This window comes from Nelumbo nucifera, chromosome 3 (genome assembly GCF_055504915.1).
Source record: "Nelumbo nucifera cultivar China Antique chromosome 3, China Antique-T2T, whole genome shotgun sequence".
NCBI classification, from domain to species: domain Eukaryota; kingdom Viridiplantae; phylum Streptophyta; class Magnoliopsida; order Proteales; family Nelumbonaceae; genus Nelumbo; species Nelumbo nucifera.
The window spans coordinates 94,283,068-94,306,214 of record NC_142651.1 but is presented as its reverse complement, the minus strand read 5'-3'; the positions used below and the strand labels follow the sequence as shown (position 1 = coordinate 94,306,214).

Here is a 23,147-nt window from a genome sequence, read left to right as displayed (position 1 = left end):
GGGGTCCTGACCTGGTGCGGGGAGTTCATGACGAGCCAAGTGGATTTGGCCTGAGGACCGGGCAGCTAGTCAGATGACTCACGAGTCGGACTTGTTCAGCCACCTGGCTCAACCAGGAGAACGCAGGTCACGTCTGGTTTACGCACGGACCTCACACGAATTATAAACTCTGCGGACACCAAAAAACGTGCTAAATCGAATTTACCCTTGGGGTCACAAAGCCGGTTTTCCTAGGAGTCGTAGGATTGCTTTAATCTCGATCGTTAGTTTTCAGACATAGCGGCTATAAATAGGAGGGTCCATGACTCACTCTTTGCCACAAATCCTGCGATTGAGCTCTCCTGAGATCGTGCCAAAGTCCTCCAACTCGGTTTTCTTTCTGCTTCCCACTTCGTCTCTTGTCTTCAGTGAGTCTCCCTTCTTTAGCTTTTTCTTGTTTTCCAGTTATGTCGAGTTCTAGCATAGATAGGCTTATAGATAGTGTTAGCGAGGAGGGTGCCATTGTTCCTGTCGGGGAAACCAGCCCACGACAGGGTGCCTTCCTTCATCGGTCTACGGAGGGAATCTCTGACCCCGAAGCTGGGCTACCTCGGCTCGGGGAGACCGAAATCCAGGAATAGGGGCCCGTCCTCCAGGTTAGAGGCCCTGGCTTCTTCTCGAGGTCGGGAGCCTGACGACTTCGGGCCTTCCAAACTGTCTTTGGATAGATTATTGTACTTGGTGTCCTGGTATCGCTTTCCTGACAACTTAACCTTTAGTCTTCCACTAGGCCAGTATCCCTGGGATCATGACCACAGCGAGCTCGTTGTTTTTGAGGAGCAGCTCGCAGTAGGGCTGCACTTTCCTCTTCACCCCTTTTGATAGAAGTTAAGTTCTACAACATCACCATTGACCAGCTTCATCCGAACTCTATTCGGAACATAGTTGGCACCATTTCTTTGTTCCACGCCTATAACCGACCCTTATCCCTTGACATCTTTAGCTCGATCTGTGTGATCAACTGAAATTCGGCCTGTCTACGCAGGGACGTACGACAGATCTATTACATCTCCCCTAGGCCCGGATTTAAAATCCTGTCCGGCTACCCGAACAAGGTTCCGGCCTGGAAAAGGTGGTACCTCATCATCCGTAACCCGGAAGGGTGGTCTTTCCCAACCCATTGGAGGGTGGCTACTCAGGACCCCGAGGTGATCTTGGACACGGAGACCAGGGCGGTGATAAACTCCTGAAGGGGCCTCGGCCTCGAGATGAAGAGCTTCTTGGCCGAGGAGGCACTGGTGCGAGTTGGTTTGAGTCCTCCTGGTAGGTTTCCTTTCAGATACTTGCTCAAAGCTCCTTTTAAGCTTTTGGACTGTCTGTTTTTTGCAGCTACGATGCCAGAGGTTGACGCAAGAAGCCTTTTGATGAGCTCCCGGAAGGGAAAAAAGTGAAAGAAGGTGAAGAGACCCCGTCAAGAAGAGACTTCGACGTTTGGGGCAGCCGAGGTCCAGGCCGCTGAGCCGATTTCCACCGAGCTTCCAAGGGAAGAGGCCCAACCCGCAAACCCCGAGATGGTCGTAATGGAGGAATGCGAGGAGGAGGCCCATCCTTAGAAGCCAGAAGATACCCCTGTGCCAGTAAGGCCTGTTGTCGAGCCAGAGCTCGCTCCTGTTACCGGGGAGGAAAGCATCATGAACCACGTGCTCGCGGTGCGAAAGAGTCGGGACGCGATCTGTTAGAACGAGGTCACACGGTGGGATGAGATGCTTCCGAGATGGCTCCTGGGAATAGCTGCCAGTCACTGCATGGTGGTGAGTATTCTGCCCTTGGCCTCACTTTTTCTTTCTTCTCTCCCTTTTCTTTTCTTTTTTTTTTTTTACTTACCTCGATCCTCTTTTAATAGGTGAACTCCGTTCTTCATGCGTTGGCTTGCCAGTCTGCAATCCAATCGAAGGTGCCCATGCCGAGGAGGCGACTGGGACTTATATTGTGACAAGTTTGTCAATTCGGTACCTCAGCCCTTAGGCCTTGGGGGCGACTTGTTGTCCACCCTTCTTGATTTTTCCCATACCGAAGAGGTGACTGGAACTTGTACAATGTCGAGATCTTTTAGCAGCTCAGCACTTTTAGTCCTTAGACTTCTGAGAGTGACTTACGGTCCGCTCTCCAGTTAGGCGATTTACAAATAGTACCGCCTCAGGTTGTTGACGTTCCACGCCCGGGGCACCTGTTTCCCTTCTAGGGTTTCAAGCTCGTACGTACCTTCCCTGAGCACCCGCTTTACTCGGTAGGGGCCTTCCCAATTCGATCCAAGCTTACCGACCCCGAGCTCAGGCACCATGACTTTACGAAGCACTAGGTCTCCAACGCGGAAGTTTCGCTTCTTGACCCTGGCGTTATAGTACCGAGCCACTCACTGTTGGTAGGCCGCAGTCCGGATGTATGCGAGATCCCGTACCTCTTCAACTAGGTCGAGGTTGGTGCGCAGCTCGTCATCATTTGCCTCTTCATTGTACGCCTCCAAGCGTAACGTAGGCACCTCGATCTCGGCTGGGATCACTGCTTCCGTGCCTTAGGTGAGGTTGAAGGGTGTTTCACTCGTGGCGGTCTTCACAGTGGTTCGATAAGCACACAGTACACCAGGCAGCTCGTCTACCCATAAACCTTTAGCTCGGGCTAGGCGTGCTTTCAGTCCGTAGAGGATCGCCCTGTTCGTGACTTCAGCTTGCCCATTTGCTTGGGGGTGTGCCACCGAGGTGAAACTCTGTTGTACCCCCATCAGACTGCACCAATTTTGAAACTTGATGTTTTCAAATTGTTTGTCGTTGTCAGAGAAGAGGTCGCTCCTGTTGCACAAGCAGAGCCGAGCTGGATTGATCCGCTCGCGAGCTACCTGCTTCACGGGACCCTCCCTGCAATTCGTAACGCAGCTAGAAGGGTAGAGCGACAGGCGGCCAAATACGTCATAATAGACGGACGGCTGTACCAAAAATCCTACACGCTCCCCTATTTGCGCTGCTTACGACCCTCAGAAGCTGAGCTCGTTCTCTATGACACTCATGAAGGTTTGTGTGGCAGGCACTTGGGGGGTAGGGCTCTCGCCCATAAAGCATTACAACAGGGTTACTATTGGCCAACAATGAATGCGGATGCGCTCGATCTCGTCAAAAGATGCAACAAGTGTCAGAGGCATGCCAACGTCCATCACTAGCCTACTGTTGACCTGAAGTATCTCACTAGCCCGTGGCTTTTAACCACATGGTCGTGGGTTTGATTCCCATAGACGGCGCCAAATGATGGTGTGCAATCTGACTGCTCCTACCTGGAGGTGACTTGACTTCCAATAGTAAGTAATAGTTGCGTGTACCCCTGCCCTTGAAAGGTTGGGGACTTTATATACTGGAGTCCTCGTGGGTTATTCGGAGTGGTTCTGGGATTCTTGCCGTGATGAGGCCTGTTACCGAATTAATAGGAGATAACGGCGCCAGCCGATAAGGCATATCGCTACCGTCCGAATCAGTCGGAGGAGATAAGGCTAGCTACTACGAGGCGTGATCCTATGAAACGTGGAATCCAGTGACGAGATCTTCGGGGTTATCACGTGGAGGTTGGTCGATAGTACCCGAACTGATGCCCCCTGGGTCCGATCTGGTACGAACGCCGAGGTGCCTAGTAACCAAATTGATCTTGACGCAATCGTGCCCCGAAGTGAACCTGTCCCGAGGTGGTTCGGTTATCCGAGCTTGATCCATTTCAAACTTGGGTACGTCAGGATGAGCTGTCGTTCTATCGGGTAGGTGGGTTTGTCCAAGGTGGTTCGGTTATCCGAGCTTAATCCGTTTCAGACTTGGGTACATCGGGATGAGCTATTGTTCTGTTAGGTAGGTCGTGTCCACGTGTCCCTCTATTACTAGGTCGGGCCAAATCACCCTACATCACAGACCATCTCCTACCCAAGTCTCTTAATGCCTTTCATCTCCCCTCTAAGAAGTATAGAGGAAAACAAAAAGAAAGTGATAAAAGAAGAGCCACCCAAATGGGGCTGTCAATGAATTAGATACTGATCCAATCCGATCCGGTCCAGTATGAGTCCATTATAGATGGACCAGGCCCAATCCAATAAATACTTCGGACCATTCTGGACTGGCTCAATTCAATGTTTGGTCTGTCCAGACTGTTTAAATTGGGTCCAACCCAAACTTAGATCCGTTGATTCATTGACTGATTGACACCCATTCTCTTTTTATGTCAATAGACCGGATATTGGTTCAATCCAATCCAATCCAATATAAATTTATTACAAATGGATGAGGCCCAATCCAATCCAATAAACACTTTGGACCATTAAGTCTGGACTAATCACATTCAATGTCTTATTGGTACCTCCAATCTGTTCAAATTGATTTTGATTCAGACACGTCCAAACCCAAACCTGGTCCATTGAAACCCCTAAACCCAAAGATTAGTTACCTTTTGGAAGCCAAACATACTAATCACAGAGTGCGAGGCTTCATTTTAACTGGAAGCCTGGAACTCATCTGTATTTCAGTATTTCCCCCTGCTTTTTCTATTTTGTTTTTCTGGGCATGAGCTAGAGTCAGAAACCGACAACCATTGGCAACTGGTTCCCGTACTGAAGAGATGGATTGAGTGGATCCGAGGTACAATAAGAGAGGGTAAAGAGATACAAAGGAGATAAAGAGGTTGATGAAGTCATAAAACATGAAACAATAGGCACAATTCTCTGCTGCAGATGGCCTATTTTCAGTCCTCGATCAAAATGTACACAGACAATGACTAGTTGGGACAGTGATGGGAGAGCTTTGTTGGTAGCAGATCCATGCAGAAGAGAGGCAGCTTTGAAGGGGATTAACAGTGCCAGCGACTTCCAACCAAAAAAAAAAAAACAGTGCCAGCGACTCAGTGAGTTCAAACACAGACAATTTGACGAGATGATCTGTCGGGTGATACACTCGTACCAAATGGTTGTCACAATCTAGTCTAGTTGGAACATCACTAGCTGGCAATCAGATCTGCTGCCCACAGAGAGCGCCCTGCGTCCCACAGCCCATCCCCTCCGTGCACTGAGAACATCTCTTGAGGAGCATAAGCATAGTCAGTGACATCATCTCTGCAAGAGGAAGAGGTTGTACCTGTAAGTACGTCCTGTAACCTGATGCTGATGGAATTCCGGCCAAAGAAGAGAGTGAATGCCATGAGACAGACGTAACTCTGGCAGAAGAACAGGCCATACATACACTGATAAACCCTGCAGGAATTCCGACGGAAGAAAGTGGTACGACGATGGATGGAGATGAGAGTTATTGCAGGTTTAAACAATTGTCTTGGACATTACATGAACGTCCAACGAGCTCTAACTATATGGTCTATAAATGTATTTAAATCGTTTGGAGTCTCCCAAAAGCCCATCCTCCGTCAATAAATTATAAAACAACTCTAATTTCATGAAACCATACTCAACTCTATTTACAAGAGAAATTTTGACACCAAAAAACAGAAAAAAAAAAGTATCTAATCGAACTAAATATCTGCCGGATTTCTTTCACTTTCTCCTAGTAACCACCGTTTATGGAGGGTAATTGCTGGTACAACAAACAATTAAACGAGTACTTATTAATTGTAGCCTGACAGCACCGCTGACGCAGCTCTCTTCAATGACTCGGATGCCTTGAGCAGATCCTCCTCTGAGTGACCAGCTGATACGAACAATCTGATGCCCGCAGGAAGCCTGCACTTATCAAGTGTCGACCTTTTGGAAGCCACTACGAACACCGAGTCTTCTCTCAACATCTGCAAATGAAAGGCTTTCAGGAGAAGAGAATAATAACATGATGTGGAATTATTCAAGTGTAAAAGTAAAACATATGGCTTCCCAACTCCCATTTTTGACTTACACGATCCGCAATATCTTCAAACAGTTGCAAATCATTCTTGAAGGAACCAGTTGACTTCTTTAGTTTGAGAAACACAAGGGGCGACAATGGATTACTAGCAATTGAAAGACCCTGTGTTCCTGATAGGCCTGCAATTGTCGAGATACAGAACCACAGAGTACTGAGAATTATGAATGGTTAACAAACAGAATAAAATTGCAGCAACATCAGCGAAAGGGTGCCCCAAGCATCTGTTATATTATTAATTATAGTATTATCAACAAGATCTCCCTGTACTCTGTACTCTGTACTCTGAAGAGTAGTTCAAATGAATTTGAAAGGAAATAGAAAAAGCCTTGGCAAATAATAGCAAAGCCAAATATTATGGCTTTGATTGGGCATTTAGTAGTGCATTAAGAAAAAGATGTACCAAATGAACAGATGAAACTAATACCCTAATGATGAGACCGAATAGCAAGTCTCACAAGGATACATGACCATGGAATTTCAAGGCCCTTCAAAACACAGCATAACTTAGCAGCCACATCTCACAAACAAAAAGAACAAACCTCTCCATAATATGGCAATGTTCTCCTTCAGCCTTGTAATCAGATCAGGATTTTCCTCCAAGAGGTCGATAGCAGTAATTGCAGCACTTGCAAGATAAGGAGGCAAAGATGCAGAGAAAACGTATCCAGAGCCACTGAGACGCTGCCAAAGAGAAGAAAAAATACAATAAAAATCCCCAGGATGGCACTAGGGAAAAAAATTGTTGACAAAAATCAGCTTCTAACATATTGAAAAGCGTTATCCAGCTAGCATGTTCATACTTGGTGATCAGCAACTCTAACACTTCCAGTGCAGAATCCTCCCTCTGTAGCTAATGCATTCCCCATTGCAGCAGTAATAATATCAATTTTCTCAACCTGAATTGATGCAAAACCTTAAGAAACATGAACAGAAATAAGTGAGCAGTAAAACTAGAGTCCACATACCGGAACCCCACAATGTTCGGTGAGACCTCTTCCAGAAGCCCCAAGCACACCAAATGAATTGGTTTCATCCAACAAAACTCGGAAGTGATACTTCTCTTTCAACCTAATGATCACATCCAGGGGAACTATTTGGCCAGAATTCTGCAATTATCAGAACATTAATGTCAGTAGCTCACAGGCAATGTTTAACAGAAGAAATAATTAAACATTATATAACTGAAATATAGCTCAAGATGCAATAGATTCGTTAATCCGATTGGATTGCATGGAGAACCAAATAGAATTTCCATTAGAAATCAGCAAACTCAAAAGCTAATAAAAGATTCTTTAAAAGACAGTTAAAATTATAAAATTATTTTTTGTAGGGATTGGGAATTTAAGACCCCAATATGGACTTATTTGGGTTTCCCTCGAGGAGCTTGGTAGAAAGGCAGCTCATAGAATCAGGCATGTATAATGTTTAACATCACATTAGCTATTTAAAATAGTTCAATTGGGAAAAGAATAAAGGGATTGAGAGTTTTACATGCTTGAATATGTTTTATATGTTATGTTTGATTTTATTTTTAAGTTTTCATTTTAAATATGTTTGGCATGTTATGTTTATGTAATTTTAATTTGAGATAATACGTTTTTCTAAAGCATTTATTTTAAAACTTAAGTTTACATTTTCAATTAATATTGTGTTCACTTTTTTAATTTCTTTTTCGAATTTTTGGCATTTTTTCCACATTTTGCACCTTTCTTCAAAAAGGTGCAAAATCATTTTTGACAGTACTTTAGCCCATTGACCCTCTGAGAAGTAAAAAACAAATATTTAAATCTACAGTAATCAACCCAATTAATAAGACAAGCAAAAATTATGAAGTTGAAGATTTTTAATATCTTACATGAGTAAGAGTTTTTTATCTACTGATTGAATTACTCAACATGTCTAGGCACACTCTAAACAGCAGCTAAGGTGACTTTGGGCCCCACTTCTGGTTCTCACCAATTTTTCTCCCATGAGCCTATTGCAAGATGGAATGAAGCTAGAACACTTTATCAGGCTCTTTCTTCCTTTCAAATCTATTAACTTATTATTTTAGATTCCCCATTTTCTAGACAAGTCAACCCTGTATATGGAAGAAAGCTGTTTCCATTCCCTCTTAACCACCTGAATCCAAACTTTAGCAAGCATGCAGGCCAAGTTTAATAACCCTTTCACATCATTTCAACCCTAACTTTTATTAAATTCCACCTTGGTTCAACATTTCAGCACAATTCATTAGCTGTGTATATTTTGATCTTAAAAACCCACCTCAAATGTTTCAACCAAAACCTTGCCCTAAATTCCCAAACCTTTGAGCCTAGGTTCTGGCTGTGGTTTCATGTACATAGACTCCCTAACTTGATATCCTAATTACATGAAATTATTTCCCAAACTTCAGCATCACAACACAAAACTGCGAAGTACTACTAATTCAGAGCACTGGAAATTTCAAGAAAAGGTATTCCTGCCTCATTCTTAACTTACATTGCTTTATGGTTACTTAAAAACCAAGATATTTCTCTCCAGTGGTTCAAAAACTCACATCCCCAATACAGCAGGCATATCCAGGCATGCAACAATTCTTCACAGACAAATTAAATTAAAGGAGAACAAACCATCTATGTAAGAAAAAGGTGGTAAGTATTTAGTATTTACTTGTACAGAGAACATATAAAGGAGAAACTCGAAGAGGAAAATAGCACCTTAATCAAAGAATGAAATATGTAACAAAATATACCTGGTATATAGCTTCAACCACAATGTAACGCCGCACATTCTTTGCTCGTTTATTTTCACGTGTAATTTTCTCCAAGGTACTTTCCAGAGATTCCATATCATTATGCTTGAAATACACAATGGTACTTCTGGAAAGCTGTAGGCCATTTTGTATTGCCCAGTGGACACCTTCATCCCTGGAAAAGCAGCTTTGAATCAAGGCCAGGAACTTTAAATTTCAAAAATCAAACTGTTTCTTAGGTAGGAGATATAATGTCCCTAACATTCTTGAGGACCTCATACAAAAAACCATACCAAGAAGAAAAGAAAAGGAGATTCCACGAGAAAATAGTTATGTTGGTTACTGAATTTTAGATCATTAACTTAGATAACCCAATACAAGAATGTTTGTTGCAAATGAAACTCAGTTACAGAAAAGAAAGCGGATACGACATTGGCCAAACACCAGGACGAAGACCATCTTTACAAAATAAGAAAAACCTATAAACATAGACCAAGACATGATAGGACAAAGAATATAAGATTCATAGGTTTATACTATAGCTATTTCACAGCAGAAGAGCAGGTTTCTCTTTTCCTTTTATTGATTCACAATCAAAAAAACAAACTGTACTAAGATGCAAAACTGAGTCTGATGGTCATTATGGTGCCCCAGACTACCAAAAAAAAAAATGCATTATTTATCACAGATTGTTGGCATCCCCATAAAACATGTCATTGCCAAAATACTTATTTATAAGCCATTTTCACAGAGAAACTATTAAATGACAGATGAAACTGTACTTACACAACAATTATGTCTCCCTTTTTACAGAAGGCGGGAATAGCACTGAACATGGTAGAAATTCCATAAGAATAGAGGATTGAATCAGGAGTTCCCAAAAATTTTGCAATCCTAGTTTCGCAATCAAGATGAACATCTGGATTGGGCACAATTTATTAGAAGGAATGTGATTGATAATGATATCAACTCTTATGATATAGTTCTGTAAAGACCAACCATCATAGAGAAACTTGCCAGGAACTTATATCAATGATTAAGAAATATTGTCTTACCAATTGTTCCATAGAAATTACGAGGACCACAAGAACCAACACCATATTTCTCAAGTGCTCCAGTACACGATTCCTGGAATTTAAATGAACTATAAATGCTTTACTCAAGTGAAAACAAAAAGGAAATCTAAGCAAAACAACAAGAATAAGTTTTCCTCACAAGTAACTTTTTGTGTCCTATTAGCCCAAGGTAGTTCGCTGCAGAAAAATTCACAACTTCCTTGCCATTGACTACTGTATGAGGCCGTGCAGCACTGCAAGAAATAACAAGTCATGAGCAGGAATACATAACATGAGTTGGTGTCCAACTACACATGGAAGTTGGTTTAATGTTGGCATAATATCACAAGATCAGTTAATGGTCTATAACTGCAAATTGGGATAAGAGATCAAAAATCATAATTTTTCCGGTTCAATTAATCAATGAACTATAACTGCAAATTGGAACAACGAACATAGAATGCACGCAGAAAAACAGAAAAATAACTACTCAGACTCACCTTTCCAGTATTGGTGGTTCATATTTCATTTCTTCAGTAATAGGAGGAATAAGAGGTTCTGGAACCCACTCTTCACAAAGTTCATCTATTTCCTACAGAACCCACAACCACAAGCCCTTTTCACCAATTGTTGAAAAGAAATCTAAAACTCTTTATGAACCTAATAAATAAAGATGTTACATCCAACACAAATTTTAGTATAAACAATATGAAAAAAAGAAAGAGACTAGAAAATTTCAAAAAGAAAAAGAATAACAAGAAAAAATCCACGTAATCAGATAGATAAATACACTTTGATCGATAAATAAATGAACAAAAAAAATAGCTACCAGACATAAGAAGCAGAAAAATAGAGGTACATCAATTTGTTCTTTGTTCTCCAACACAAACATAAAGGGTCATTACCCAATGATGGTCCAGACTATTCAAATGTAGCCTTGGGAGGGGTAGACTAGATATGGACTGAACCTTTGGCAGATTTTTTGCACAAAGCGGCCACTCCCATTCTTGAACCCACATTCTCAGGTCATTCCAAGATTATCTCATTGCACCATGCAATGTCCCATCCCAGCACAAATATATATAAATGGTAGATTTGTAAAAGGCTAATTTAGAAATTTATAAAGCTCTCTGATTCAATACTGACATTTGACAACAAAAAAAAACAAAAAAGAAAAACAAGTTAGGCAACAATAAGTCGAAGTTGTGTCACTACATATTTCTTTTATCAGATCAGAAAAGATTTTTGTGCAAATACTTGGTTCAGTATACATTTAGAAGTTTTTTTTATAGGAAATGGTAACTTTCATTAAGCTTGAAAATAAGAAAACTACAACTGTCACCTTCCAAAATAAGGAGATCCCTCAATCCTTCATTACATAATCAATTTACAAGCATGCCCAAAATAAAGTATCCCTATAAACCCCTTGATTTGCTAAAGCATCAGCCGAACCATTTGCTGACCTCCTAGTCCAATTAAACTGTGCCCCAAGCTCCCTTGTCAGGTTCATTATTTCCCTTACATGTCTAAGGGACCAAGTGCCCAAATCATTTGTTTGCATCCAACCTAATGACCTATGACCAATTTTGAATCGCCCTCCACTTCTAACTGTTGAAATCCCAACTGTTTAGCCAGTCTGAGCCCTTGAAGGAGCGCCATTACTTCTGCTCTTAGTGAATCACCGACCCCTATTGGGCTAGAGAAAAGGGCCAAGACTCGTCCTTCCACATCTCAAAAAACACCCCCAATGCCAGAGAGACTAGGGTTGCCTATAGAGCTGCCATCAAAATTCAATTTCACGCTATGCTGTAAAGGAGGGGACCAATCCTCTTGAATGGTAGGAGAACTGGAGGAACCCGCTACTGTGTTCCATCCTCTAAGCAAGTCATCTACAGAAAAATCCTTGAAGAGATCCATAGTTTTCAACCAATGTATAGCCTCGATGGTGATCCCTTCTATAAGTTCAAGTTATGTTTTTTCTTGCCCTTGGAAAATCCTGTTAGAGGATGGAGATCCCTTCTATACATTTAGTGAGGTTTAATGAAACAGAAACACTTATAAAATGAGTAGCACGAAAGTGCTTAAAATTGTATAGGGGTTTTTCTGTTTTAATCGTGATCCAGTCCCCCAGCTTATAGGAGCCAGTTTCTTTCTTTTCTCTTGCATCCTTGTCTTCTCCTTACCATCCCAATGAAAAAATGCTCAAAAATTAAGATGATAATGATTATGATTAGGTAAAAGGCATTCAACAAAACCCAATGAGAAAATGCTCAAAGTTTGTTAACTGGCAAGGTGGCACCCTTAATACACCTTCCCATAAGAGAAAATAAGTATATCCAAATTTAAAAATTATCCTTAGTTAGATACTTCAAATATTTTAGAATGATAGAATAAGAGCATTCTATCTCCTTCAGAAGGTGACAATGTCCGGTTAAATCAATCCAATAATTTGTGGAACTGTTTTATTTATTTTAAGTTTCAAAAGAAAAAAAAGGATAGATGAAAGTCTTTTCTTTACTTAACCCTTAGGTATGAAACTTCTTTTAAAATAAAAGCCCTGAACATAAACAGTCGTAAGTTTAGTTAGTCCTTGGTTGTTATAGCTCTATTCCCTCATATTGCCAGATAAAATCTAAGAATCTAATCCCAATCATTAAAATTTATGGTTCCAAATTAACTAAGAAATACCCATTAATGCATTAAATTACTAAAACAATTTATTAAATGTTTTTCTGAAATTTGAAATTATGTTTTCATAAAAGCTGGAGTCTAATAAAGCCAATACCAATTCAAATATTACCATTGTGTTTATGTGTTCTAAAAGCATGTAGACTCAATAACATCTTTATTGGAGGACAAGTGTCCCAACTCCCAATTCCCAATTGACAAAAGCAACTAGTCCACACCATAAATATACAAAGTAAATAACATCATAGTAACAGAGGAGAGATTTTTTTTTTATTTTGTTATGGTTATTATAAACTGATGGGATCGACAGGTAAGATAGCAGAGGCTACCTAGGGATTAGGGATAAAAGGTGTGCTTGGCACATCTTCCTTGTATATATATATCTACCATATTTTATCACAAATTAATAGAAGTGTAAAGTTACCAATCAAATATATGTGTGTGTACACATGTAAAGCAAGATAAATTTACCATTCTTTTTTAATCTTACAGCTGAGGGTGGGCTTTGGTGCAATGGTTGGGTTGTTCGATTGCGACCTGGGTGACCAGGGTTTAAGTCTTGGCAACAGCCTCTCTGCATGGGGTAAGGCTGCGTACATCTGTCCCTCTGCCCTTTTTATCTTACAGGCTACAACTAGCTTTTTTTGTGTGCATTGTTTGCTGAAGGTATCTTTAGAAAAGTGGTAAAATGGAAAAGTTATGTTGTGGAAGAAAAAGGATATCATATTCAAAGCTACACTGGACTATGGATAACATCAGATTGAAACCAAAAAGAACCATATCAAGCATTGTTGTCAAGGCAACGCCTAGGCAACAAGGCGCCCTTTGAGGCTCGCCTCGCCTAATTGCCAAGAAGTTTTGTACTATGTATTATAAAATACTTTTTTATTCTATTTTTTGACATTATAATTATAAAATAGGCACTATTAAACTAAAATATTCATTTTGTGTGTTTATATACTAATTTCTTTTTATTATTTTCTTATTTGTTAGGGTTTAATCAATAACATTGTTAAATGCTGTATTGAACCCTCAAAGACTTTAAAACCTGAACCAATAAGGAAGAACTGTGATAAACCTGAACCAATAACCAAGGGCAGAGTTTCTAGCTGCAGCATATGGAGTTGAGAAGGCTAAAGAGTTGAGTATTAATAGATTGATCATCGAGGGAGACTCAAAAACTGTGATAAAATGGTTGCAGAAAGGGGAAGGGGTGACATGGCAGCTGAAGAATGAATTCCTAAGATTTAAATGGTTATCAAGGGACACGACAATCCAGGTGGGATGGGTGAGGAGATCAGCCAACAGTTTGGCTGATTGCTTAGCAAAGCAAGGGGTTCAAAGAACACGTGTTTTTGGGCACATTTGTAATTCTGTCTTGGGTCAGCTTCTAAAGCTGGTTTCTTTCACTTCTTGTTGTACCATAATTTTTCTAATTAATGAAATCATAATCATTTCAGAGTTATTGATCAAAAAAAATGTAAGGAAGAACTTAAAATTTTGTCTAATCAACACATTTTCTACTACTACTACTACTACTACATTTTTGAGTTTTCTTTTCCTTCTTTTTCTTCTCATGAATATGTTGATTTTCTATACTTTAACATGAACTCTATACTTTTCTTATGAAAAATTATGAATAATTATTAAGGAAATATGGTTATGGTACCTAGGGAACTACCCTAGGATCTACGTTTTCTACACAAAAAAAAAAAATCCATCACCTAGGTGACTCGGAGAAAGGCACCTCCCTGTCACCTAGCCTTGCCTTGGTGCCTTGAAAACACAGATATCAAGTTTGTCACTCTATTTGCAATCAAAATTTGGAGTATCAAAACTTAATTTAGTTTTAATGACATTAAAAAATTGGCTTGATTTTAGTGATGTTAAAAAGTTCATTAAATTATCAAACAAGGCCAAGATGACAAAATTTGGACATGAATTGAGCAAGTTATGGCTGAGTTACAGACAGCCAATGGATTTGTGATGGGATTTCTAGTTATGGGACTATTTGAGTTTTTCAATTAATAATGGTTTTAGGAGTTATTTTGGTGGGTATTGGTTTTAGAAATTGTTTCTATACTAGAAATTTGTCCCAAACTATCAATGAGTCTCAAACTTTTTAAAAGTTCTAGTTACTCCAAGTGTGAATTAGAGTGTGATTAACGGTCATTAGATTTAGGAAATTAATCTATAAAAATGTTATAAATTTGAAATGGGTACAAGATCAGCCACTGGGGTATCTGCAACTCTGGCAAAACAAGGACAAAATCAGGGAAAAATTTTTGGGATCAAGTGGAATAGTGTTCTAACAGCAAGGGCACTGTGTATGTTGATACAGGTGGCCTCCGTAGCTATAACCAAAAAAAAAGTCCTTAGAAGGTCCATATTGTTGCTCTAAAAGAGGAGGAAAATGAAACAGAATTTTGCGTTTGGCTTAGATTTCATTGATGTTGAGGCTAAGTTTCCTTGATGGTGATGATTCCTTCAAGAAACTGTCAGGTGCTGATTCCTAAAGAATCTTAGGTGTTGATTCCTATGTTATTTTTACTCTTGTTTTCTTATTTTGTAGGTCCATCATGCATCAAGTTAAGATTTGGATAAGGAGAAAAATAAATTGATGATACAAGAAAAATTAGCATGATTCAAAGATGATAATAAGCTATGATACTCAGATACCTGTATGTTGTTGTTATATTGTTTTGGGGACTTGGATTTTTAGTATAAATTTCATGTCTTAACTGGATTGCGATACGTCAATCCAATCCATAGGGGAACTAAACCATTTTGGTCAGTTATGAGTGTCACAGCCAAGACATCAATATTTCTGCCAACGTATGACACAGGGAAACTGAATTGGTGATGATAACAATAACAGATAAATAATTAGCTAGGAAGCAATCAAATAGACAAAACCCTACCTATTGTGGCCATAAAATTAGTAAATCACAAGTCAAGACATAAATAGTTGTTTCACCAACCTTCTCTGTCAGAGGCCGTTTAGGAGGCTTGTAACTCTTCTGCAACAGGAGGAAAACTATAACTATCACAAGAAGAGCTTCCACAACCAGATGCCCTTCAACCAGAGGGTAGAACAAAGTCAACACGTGGAACAATTAAAAGTAAAATGATCAGATGAATACTTTCAGGTGAAAAGATATGGAAACCTACCACCAATATGAACACCAAAAACAACAGCCCGAGAAGGAGGAGCATCAAATGCCCAATCTAATGATATGTTCATTATATTTAGAAAAGAAAGCGCCATTGCTTCCAACTTAATGTGATAACATGCAAATTTTCAGCCTTAAATCATACAGAGAATACGTTGCAGATCTGGTGAACAGATGAAGATCAATATGCTCCAAGCACCCACTCTTGGGGGAATCGATAGTGTCTGACTACGTAATTACAGCTGCTTCAGAATATATCCTGCTAGCATGTCCAAAATCAGTTGAATTTGAGATTCAGCTGGTAGGCATTGCAATCAGCATGCAATTTTTGCTCAATAGCCTATTCATTCAACAGCAGAAAAGAATATAAAGAATGTCAATGAATAAGAATTAAACACGTATTACTGGATAAGAAAACCGATATTATGTCAAGAACCTAAGAATATGAATATCAATGTATCACTTTGCATGAAATTTCATATAAAATTATTCATGCATATAATCTATCAATTTGTAACTCCTAGATACAGCACATTTTGGACTTCAGGCAGGAAGTCACTAGGTTGGGTAACCTAGGAAAAAAGGCAGCCACCCAGATCACATTTTTTGAGACAAGGTAAGGTAAAAAATTATATTTTTTTGATATATGTAAGATAAAAATTATACTAAGAAAACAAAACATGTGCAACAAGATGATGTACACAGGGACTGATCAAAAAACTGCCCTAGCAGCATTATACCCCCCACCCTGCTTTACAAATAAATTTCCATAAATAAAAACTACTGGACAGTTAATAAACTTAAAAGAAAATGAAACTTTCCAGTTATGCTTCTGATTTTTTTTATTTTTTTACACTTACACTCAAAAGAAAACAAAACTTTCCAGTTATGCTTCTGATTTTTTATTTTTTTACACTTACACTGGGGTTTCCAAAAAAAGGGTTTTTTTTTATCAGCAACACAAATTTGATTCATTAGAATAAAAAAGCATATACAACAAGAAGTTGTGGGCAAAAATAAACAAAAATCCCAAAAGAGATTATCCCACTAATTACAAAACAGCCCAGAACATAGATTGTCTTTAAACTAATTGTTTAGCTAGACCATCAGCCAAGCTGTTAGCTTATCTCCTAATCCATCTTATTTGAATCAACATGTCTTTAGATGTCTGCTTGAAGCACCTGAACTCATTCTTTAGCTTCCATCTTATTCCTTCCGCCTTCTTCAGACAATTCACAACAATTTTTTAATTCCCTTCAATAATCAGCCTGTGAATCCCCATTTCTTTAGTTTTTCCCACTCCATACACTGCTGCCATCAGTTCCAATCTCACCACATCACCATGCAGAACAGGACCTGAGTACATGACTAGAATATTTCCATTCTCTTCCCTTATTATCCCACCATACCTGATGGGCCAGGATTTCCCAAACAGCTGCCATCAAAATTTAATTTCTTCCACCCAGCAGCTGGAGGAGACCAGATCTCATTGACTCAAGGTCTTCTAGATGCAGTATTAGCAATTGTTCCCCATTATCTGAAGAAATCTTCTATCTTAAAATCAGCAAAAGAAGGGGTTTGTGCATATAATTTTTGAAAACGGCTAACAACTATGATTTTTTTTGATAAGTCAACTATGAATTTTGGCCTATATGTTCTGTAGGTCTTTTTTATCTTGATATTTTAGAATCTACTTGCTATCCTTTTATTTCCAGAAGGACCAGAACAGGAACAGAGGTGCTATAAACTGACTAATAACCATCTTCCAGTTTGCTATCAAAATTGACATGATTATTCATGGTGACTCAATAAATTAGGCCTTTATCTTCATTGATGGAATGCCATGGATTACCTCCATAAGACATCTAGTGGACATATCCCAGGAAAATTTTCTACAGCCTCATATCTCCATATGAATCTTAAGCTAAAAAAGCCTTTCTTAGCAGGCTAGACTCCAAGGATTTCCCATATCCAGCTGTTATCAAAATCTTTTCCAAAAGTGTTTGGTTTACAACTGATCTCCACAAGATGTTCTCAGCTTGAACGTCAGCCCCTAAATGATGCCATTGCAAGGGTAAAAAACCAATCAAGTATGGGACAGCTGGACTGAATGGAGAGTTCACTTGTACTACTGGAGTCCTAGTTTCTTTCTTTTCTTTTTTCAATTGATTACTACTGGCAACTTTTCAACTGCAATGCAGTATGTTCATTGTATTCAACCAGAGTCCTGATTATTTTCTATAGGCTGTCCAAATGCTGCTCATATTATCAACCAAATTGACTGGAAAAACATACACAATCCAAAAGCTTGATAGTGTTGGGAGTCTGGCTGCTCTTAGGTTGGAATTAGGTTGCTTTATTGCACTGTGACTGAGATGTGAATTCTGTCAAATTGTGATCTGGATTAACTTTACAGACTCCAGAGATAGGCTCCATGAATTTCCCTATTTCTACAAGCTCTTCATGGTGCTGCAGAAGGTAATTGTGAAATCCTGACTGCCTATTCTTTTGACTATAGAGAAAATAAGAGAATTTAAGTTATTATCCTCAAATCATTAAAGCACAATAGAAACTCTTTAAATGTGGAGTTGGAGTACGACGAAATTAATTGTAAAGATTCATTTTTTTAGGACAATGTTGTTAACTAAGTAATGGTTATGGTTCATTCCAAACTGTTAATCATTTATAAATGGATGGATTGAAGGATCTTCCAAAATGAACCAACAGTGTTCGAAGATAATGTTGGTTGTATTGTGTCAGGCACCACAGGAAAATAAAAATCGAGGTTCTACTCGATCATTTAAGTTCTTAATTCTATGGGGAACGGGAGATAATATAAGGAGTCATTTTGACATAGTTGTTCTCTTCTTGTTCGTATCTAAGTTCTACACTAGAAGCAATCAAGCACAAATGCAGGAATCCGTTCTTAATACTGACGGCATACTGCAAAGGCATATTCGTAGTACAGGTGGTCATGGATGCTTGGCCTCTGCCACATAAGAACTCTTATAGCCGATTCATTGAATACTATGAAACAATAATTAGTTCAACAAACTAAAAACACTACAGTACGGCAAATTAAAGTTCAACGAGAAAGATAGAACGACTAAGTCCTCCAAGTTCTATATAGGAAATTATGGTATAAAAATCCTTCTCATGTCTTTCCATGCTTCAGAAGTAATTTGTTTTAAGCCATCAAGTTTTCTTTTTTTTTCTTTTTTCTTGTTTAGCGAAACTTCAAAATCAAATCATTTCACTCCAAAAATCAAGCAAACCTTAAGACAGAGGTGGATTCAATTGGAAATCTTACAACAGAACTGAGAAATCACACTAGATCAACATACCTCAAAACGAACTCTCAGATCCAAAGCCTTGAACCGAGGCTGTAAAATGAAAATAATGAACACATGCACACAGACAGCTGTATTTTAAACCCTAAAACGCAATGACAAAAAGGAAAAAAAGAAACCCTAGATTGTTGACAAAACCGTCCACAGAAGATGAAGAAATGCAATAATAGATGGATGGAAGATAACTTACAGGGAGGTTGGACTGATGAATGAATATTGAATGGACAACAGCTAAAATAAGAGGATAAAAGAAGAACAGCTGCACATCAGCGCAGCACATGCAAGAGGAAGGGGGAAAAACGAGAAAAATCTCTAAGTTGACGTTCAAACTCTAATTAAGCTTCACAATTAATAAAATAATTTTATAAAATACGAGAAATACCAATCCCAGCTAGCAAATGGGCCAATAGGTAATAGCAATGCAAAGCGGTCAAGCCCACCATGCGTAGGGGATTTCGCGCATTTTTCTTTAGTTTTACACGTCATCATCTAGGATTTTTTAGTGTTTTTTATCAGTCAGCCAGCGGATCGAATTGAATTCGGAATTTCGGATTTGGATACTATCCGACTCGATTCGATAAAAAATCCGTCATCCATCTCTTAAATTTTAGCCCCGTTTGGAGAATTGGGATCTATTCCTCACACACACCCATATCCCACTATGTATTGGAAACATCTCCCATGAAAAATAACAAATAAGATGTACAGCTGGAACATGCTGTGAGGTCGGTGTGAGGAGAGTCGGGCTCCACCCCTATTTCTTTTGTTATTTATGGGGAGATGTTGCCAATATACGATGAATTGGGATCTGTTTTTCACACCGACCTCACATGCACATCTCACCATGCATTGAGAACATCTCCTGTGAATAATAATGTAATAAGTACGGGAGATGTTCCCAATATATGGTAAGATGTGTTTGTGAGGTCAGTGTGAGGCTCCCTGTGTGAGGAGCAGATCCAGTCTCATATACGGTGGGATGAGAGTGTGAGGTGCATTCTCTAAGAAGCAAATCCCAATTCCTTTTTAAGTACTTATTTTGAGTCAAGCCCATACAATAAGCACAAATGTGCAATTGTGCATTGAGAAAAGAAAACCAAATAAGTGCTTATTTTAGAAAATAAGTCCGTTTTGAAGCTTATTTTTAAGTGCTTATTGCATTTCTGACCCATCTTGACCTGATACATAATTTTCAAAATACATATGCTACCCGCATTTGAAAGAATACTTTTTCACCAAACACTAATAGAGAACTTATTTAGATAAACGCTTGTTATTAAGTATTTGGGCTCTATTTGGTTTGTGGGAATAGGGGTATGTAATTGGAATTGAAATGGGCTATGCCAATTCCAACTATTTGGATGAGCGGAATCAGAATCCCATTCCCATTCTTGTTGGAATGGAATTCCCCCATTTGAGGGAATTGCCATTCCCTACCCCTCCCTTGGGAATAAAATCTCATTCATGTTGATTTCAATTCTCATTCCCATTCCTATATAAACCAAACAGACTGTGGGAATAGACCATTCTAATTCTGATTCCGATTGTGAACCAAATGGATCCTTATTTATCCAATAAGCACTCCAAAAAAGGACTTAATCTAATGTGACACATGAAAAACAAAAACAAAATGAAATGAAATCAAAACTGGATAATGATGATAGAGAGAGAGAGAAGGGCGGAGAAGAGATAATCACATCTCAAATGAACTGAACAACATGAACCTTGAAGGTTGGGCTTGAGAATTGTGGATTTCTAATCTTAGTTCGTTGTTCAATCTCTCGACTTCCAACCTCAAACCTTTCATCCCTATGCAAATTTTAGAATCTCCACTTACATCCAATCAATTGTTATCATAAAAGAGGTGACCAATCAAGTGGTGTTCATCACAATTCACATAAGTGATTTAATTGATCAAAACTCTTATGGTATTATGTCTTTTTGGTATTATAGAATCATGAAAGACAAAAAAGAGAAATGGTCTTTGGGTTTATTAGGTTTTTTAAATGCACTTAGACATTTATGGGTAAAAATGTATTTAGATATTTTTAAATCATAAAAAAAAGAGCAAAATTCATTAATCCATACTATCTATACTATACATAAAAGTGTGGTTGGAATGTGAAACTTTTTTGGACTAAAATTACCTTTTATTTCTTTGTTTGAGAAAGGGTATAAAAGTCATTTTATTATAGCTTTAATTCCAACTTTAATGGCTACAAAAATGGCCATACTTATGTATTTAGTCAATCTCTAACTGTAATGGTTGAAAATGTAACTTCAATTATTACTTTCCACATCATTTAATCATCTCTCACTAAGTCTTATTAAATCTCATTTTCTCTTATTAAATCATATATTTAAGTTATTTTCACTAACAAATTCTACTAATTAGATCTATGCCAATATTTTTAACAATAAAAACCCATATATTTTAAAATTTACTCAAAAACAAAACCATTATTTATCCAAGTGGTGGTTACATAATTCAACTATCTGAATCAAATTGATCAACCTATGAAGTTATAGTTAGGTAATAAAATTTTTAAAATAGAAATAAATATAAAAAATTCAAAAATATAGAAAACATTAGACACATTTATTTAATTTTATTAATCAAATTAAAAAAATAAGTATAATAAACAAGAACTGTTTTCATTGATAATGAAAATGAAATACATAATTTAGAAATGGCAAAAAAAATATAAAAATTAATAATAAATAGTTCAACTTTTGGGTTAAATGTGTTAACCTTTAATGTCATAAATAAATAATAAAATTTACTAAAATATAAAAATATAAAAATGAAAAATACATAAATTTTGAAAAAAAAACATTCAGGCACATGTATAATATCATATATTTATCATATTAAATAAAAAGTAAGTGTAATATATTAGAATTATTTTTACACACAATAATACAAAAATATTATTGAAAAAAATTGAACACATCTATAATTCTATATTTATATTACTATTAAAAATATGAATAAGATTGTGGAACATTCTTTTGACTAAAAATACTCATTTTTTGATTTAGTCCTAATTTATTTATAAGGTTTAAATTGTAAATTGAACTATAACTTTTCACCTCATTCAATTCCCTCCATTTAAATCTTACATTTGTTTTGATAAACGAACATAGAAAAGATACACAAAAAAGATAAAACATTAAAAAAAAAAAATATAAGTCTAGTCAAACAGGTAGGCCTGTCAATGATACTTGAAACTTCACTACTCGATCCAATTATCACATATTTGAATGAGGTGTTTATGTAATCAATTTTGAATTTTGCAATATGCATCTGATTAATAATAAAAAACTAAAAATTAAAAAAAATACATAAATTTTATAGAAAATTTTTGATATATTATTACTATCATTATCATCATCTAGAATTGCCATGTGCAAAGCACGTTGTCAAGGGGTGGCACAATGGGGTGCTTGGCTAGAGGTTTTCTAGATGTTTCCTAAGGCTTCTTGCCAATTCTGTAGGTTTCTGGGCTGTTCTAGAGCATTCCGGGTAGGGATGGCAATTTCACGGTAATTTTCGGGTATCCGATCCGACCCTAATAGGACCTATTTATCAAAACCCTATAGGGTTTGGGACGGGTTTAGGATTTTAGACTAAAACCCTATAGGTTTGGGCCAGGTTTGGATTTTGACAGTAGGATACCCAATACCCTATACCCGGTTTGTTTAACGCGGATACCAGTTCCCGATACCCGACTACATATATAATATAGTAAAATAATTTATAATATAATATATTAAGAAAAAATAATTAAGATTTAAGAACCTATTCAAACCGGACTATGACTTTTCGTCTTCTAACTCTTTGGGAAGTCAAAACCCAACTCCCAAGTGGCCAACCAACATGAGTAATTACAAATAGTAAATAATATAAACTATACCATTTCATTCCACCACCCTTGTGTTCTGTTAACATGCTTCCAAGTTCCAAACGAATTGTGATTGTTGCTCTTCCAAGACCAAAACTCCAAGTTTCGATTTTCAATTTTCAAGGTAAAAAAAAAAATGTAAAGACTAAAGAAAACCCAAAAGAAGAAAATCGTCTATGAGGCCGTGACTATGGACTATTGTTGGATAGATGCTGGTGTTGCACCATTGCCATCCATCATCCAAAAGAAGGAAATCGTCTGTGAGACTGTGACTGTTAACTATTGCTGGATAGACGTTGGTGTTGCACCATTGCCATCCATCGTTTTTGCCTTTTTGGC

The 23,147-nt window shown here is 38.0% G+C and overlaps 1 protein-coding gene across 2 annotated transcripts; it reads right to left on the bottom strand.

Moving 5' to 3' along the window:
- Window positions 1–5,286: 5,286 nt before the first annotated feature.
- Window positions 5,287–19,240, bottom strand: LCB1 (long-chain base1). Of its 2 annotated transcripts, none has more exons than XM_010243853.3 (14): window positions 19,094–19,240; window positions 18,898–18,936; window positions 15,552–15,893; window positions 15,362–15,456; window positions 10,193–10,284; window positions 9,853–9,946; window positions 9,693–9,765; window positions 9,424–9,556; window positions 8,638–8,812; window positions 6,869–7,009; window positions 6,704–6,799; window positions 6,443–6,584; window positions 5,895–6,022; window positions 5,287–5,790 (listed from the first exon to the last, which is right to left on the bottom strand). In XM_010243853.3, the coding sequence occupies exons 3-14, from the start codon at window positions 15,646–15,648 to the stop codon at window positions 5,614–5,616; spliced, it is 1,443 nt and encodes a 480-aa protein (XP_010242155.1). In that variant the 5' UTR covers window positions 15,649–15,893; window positions 18,898–18,936; window positions 19,094–19,240; the 3' UTR covers window positions 5,287–5,613. The 2 variants fall into 2 exon arrangements, with proteins under 2 accessions (XP_010242155.1, XP_010242156.1); XM_010243854.3 differs by having other exon boundaries at window positions 15,552–15,812; window positions 19,094–19,234.
- Between the last annotated feature and the right edge of the window lie 3,907 nt (window positions 19,241–23,147).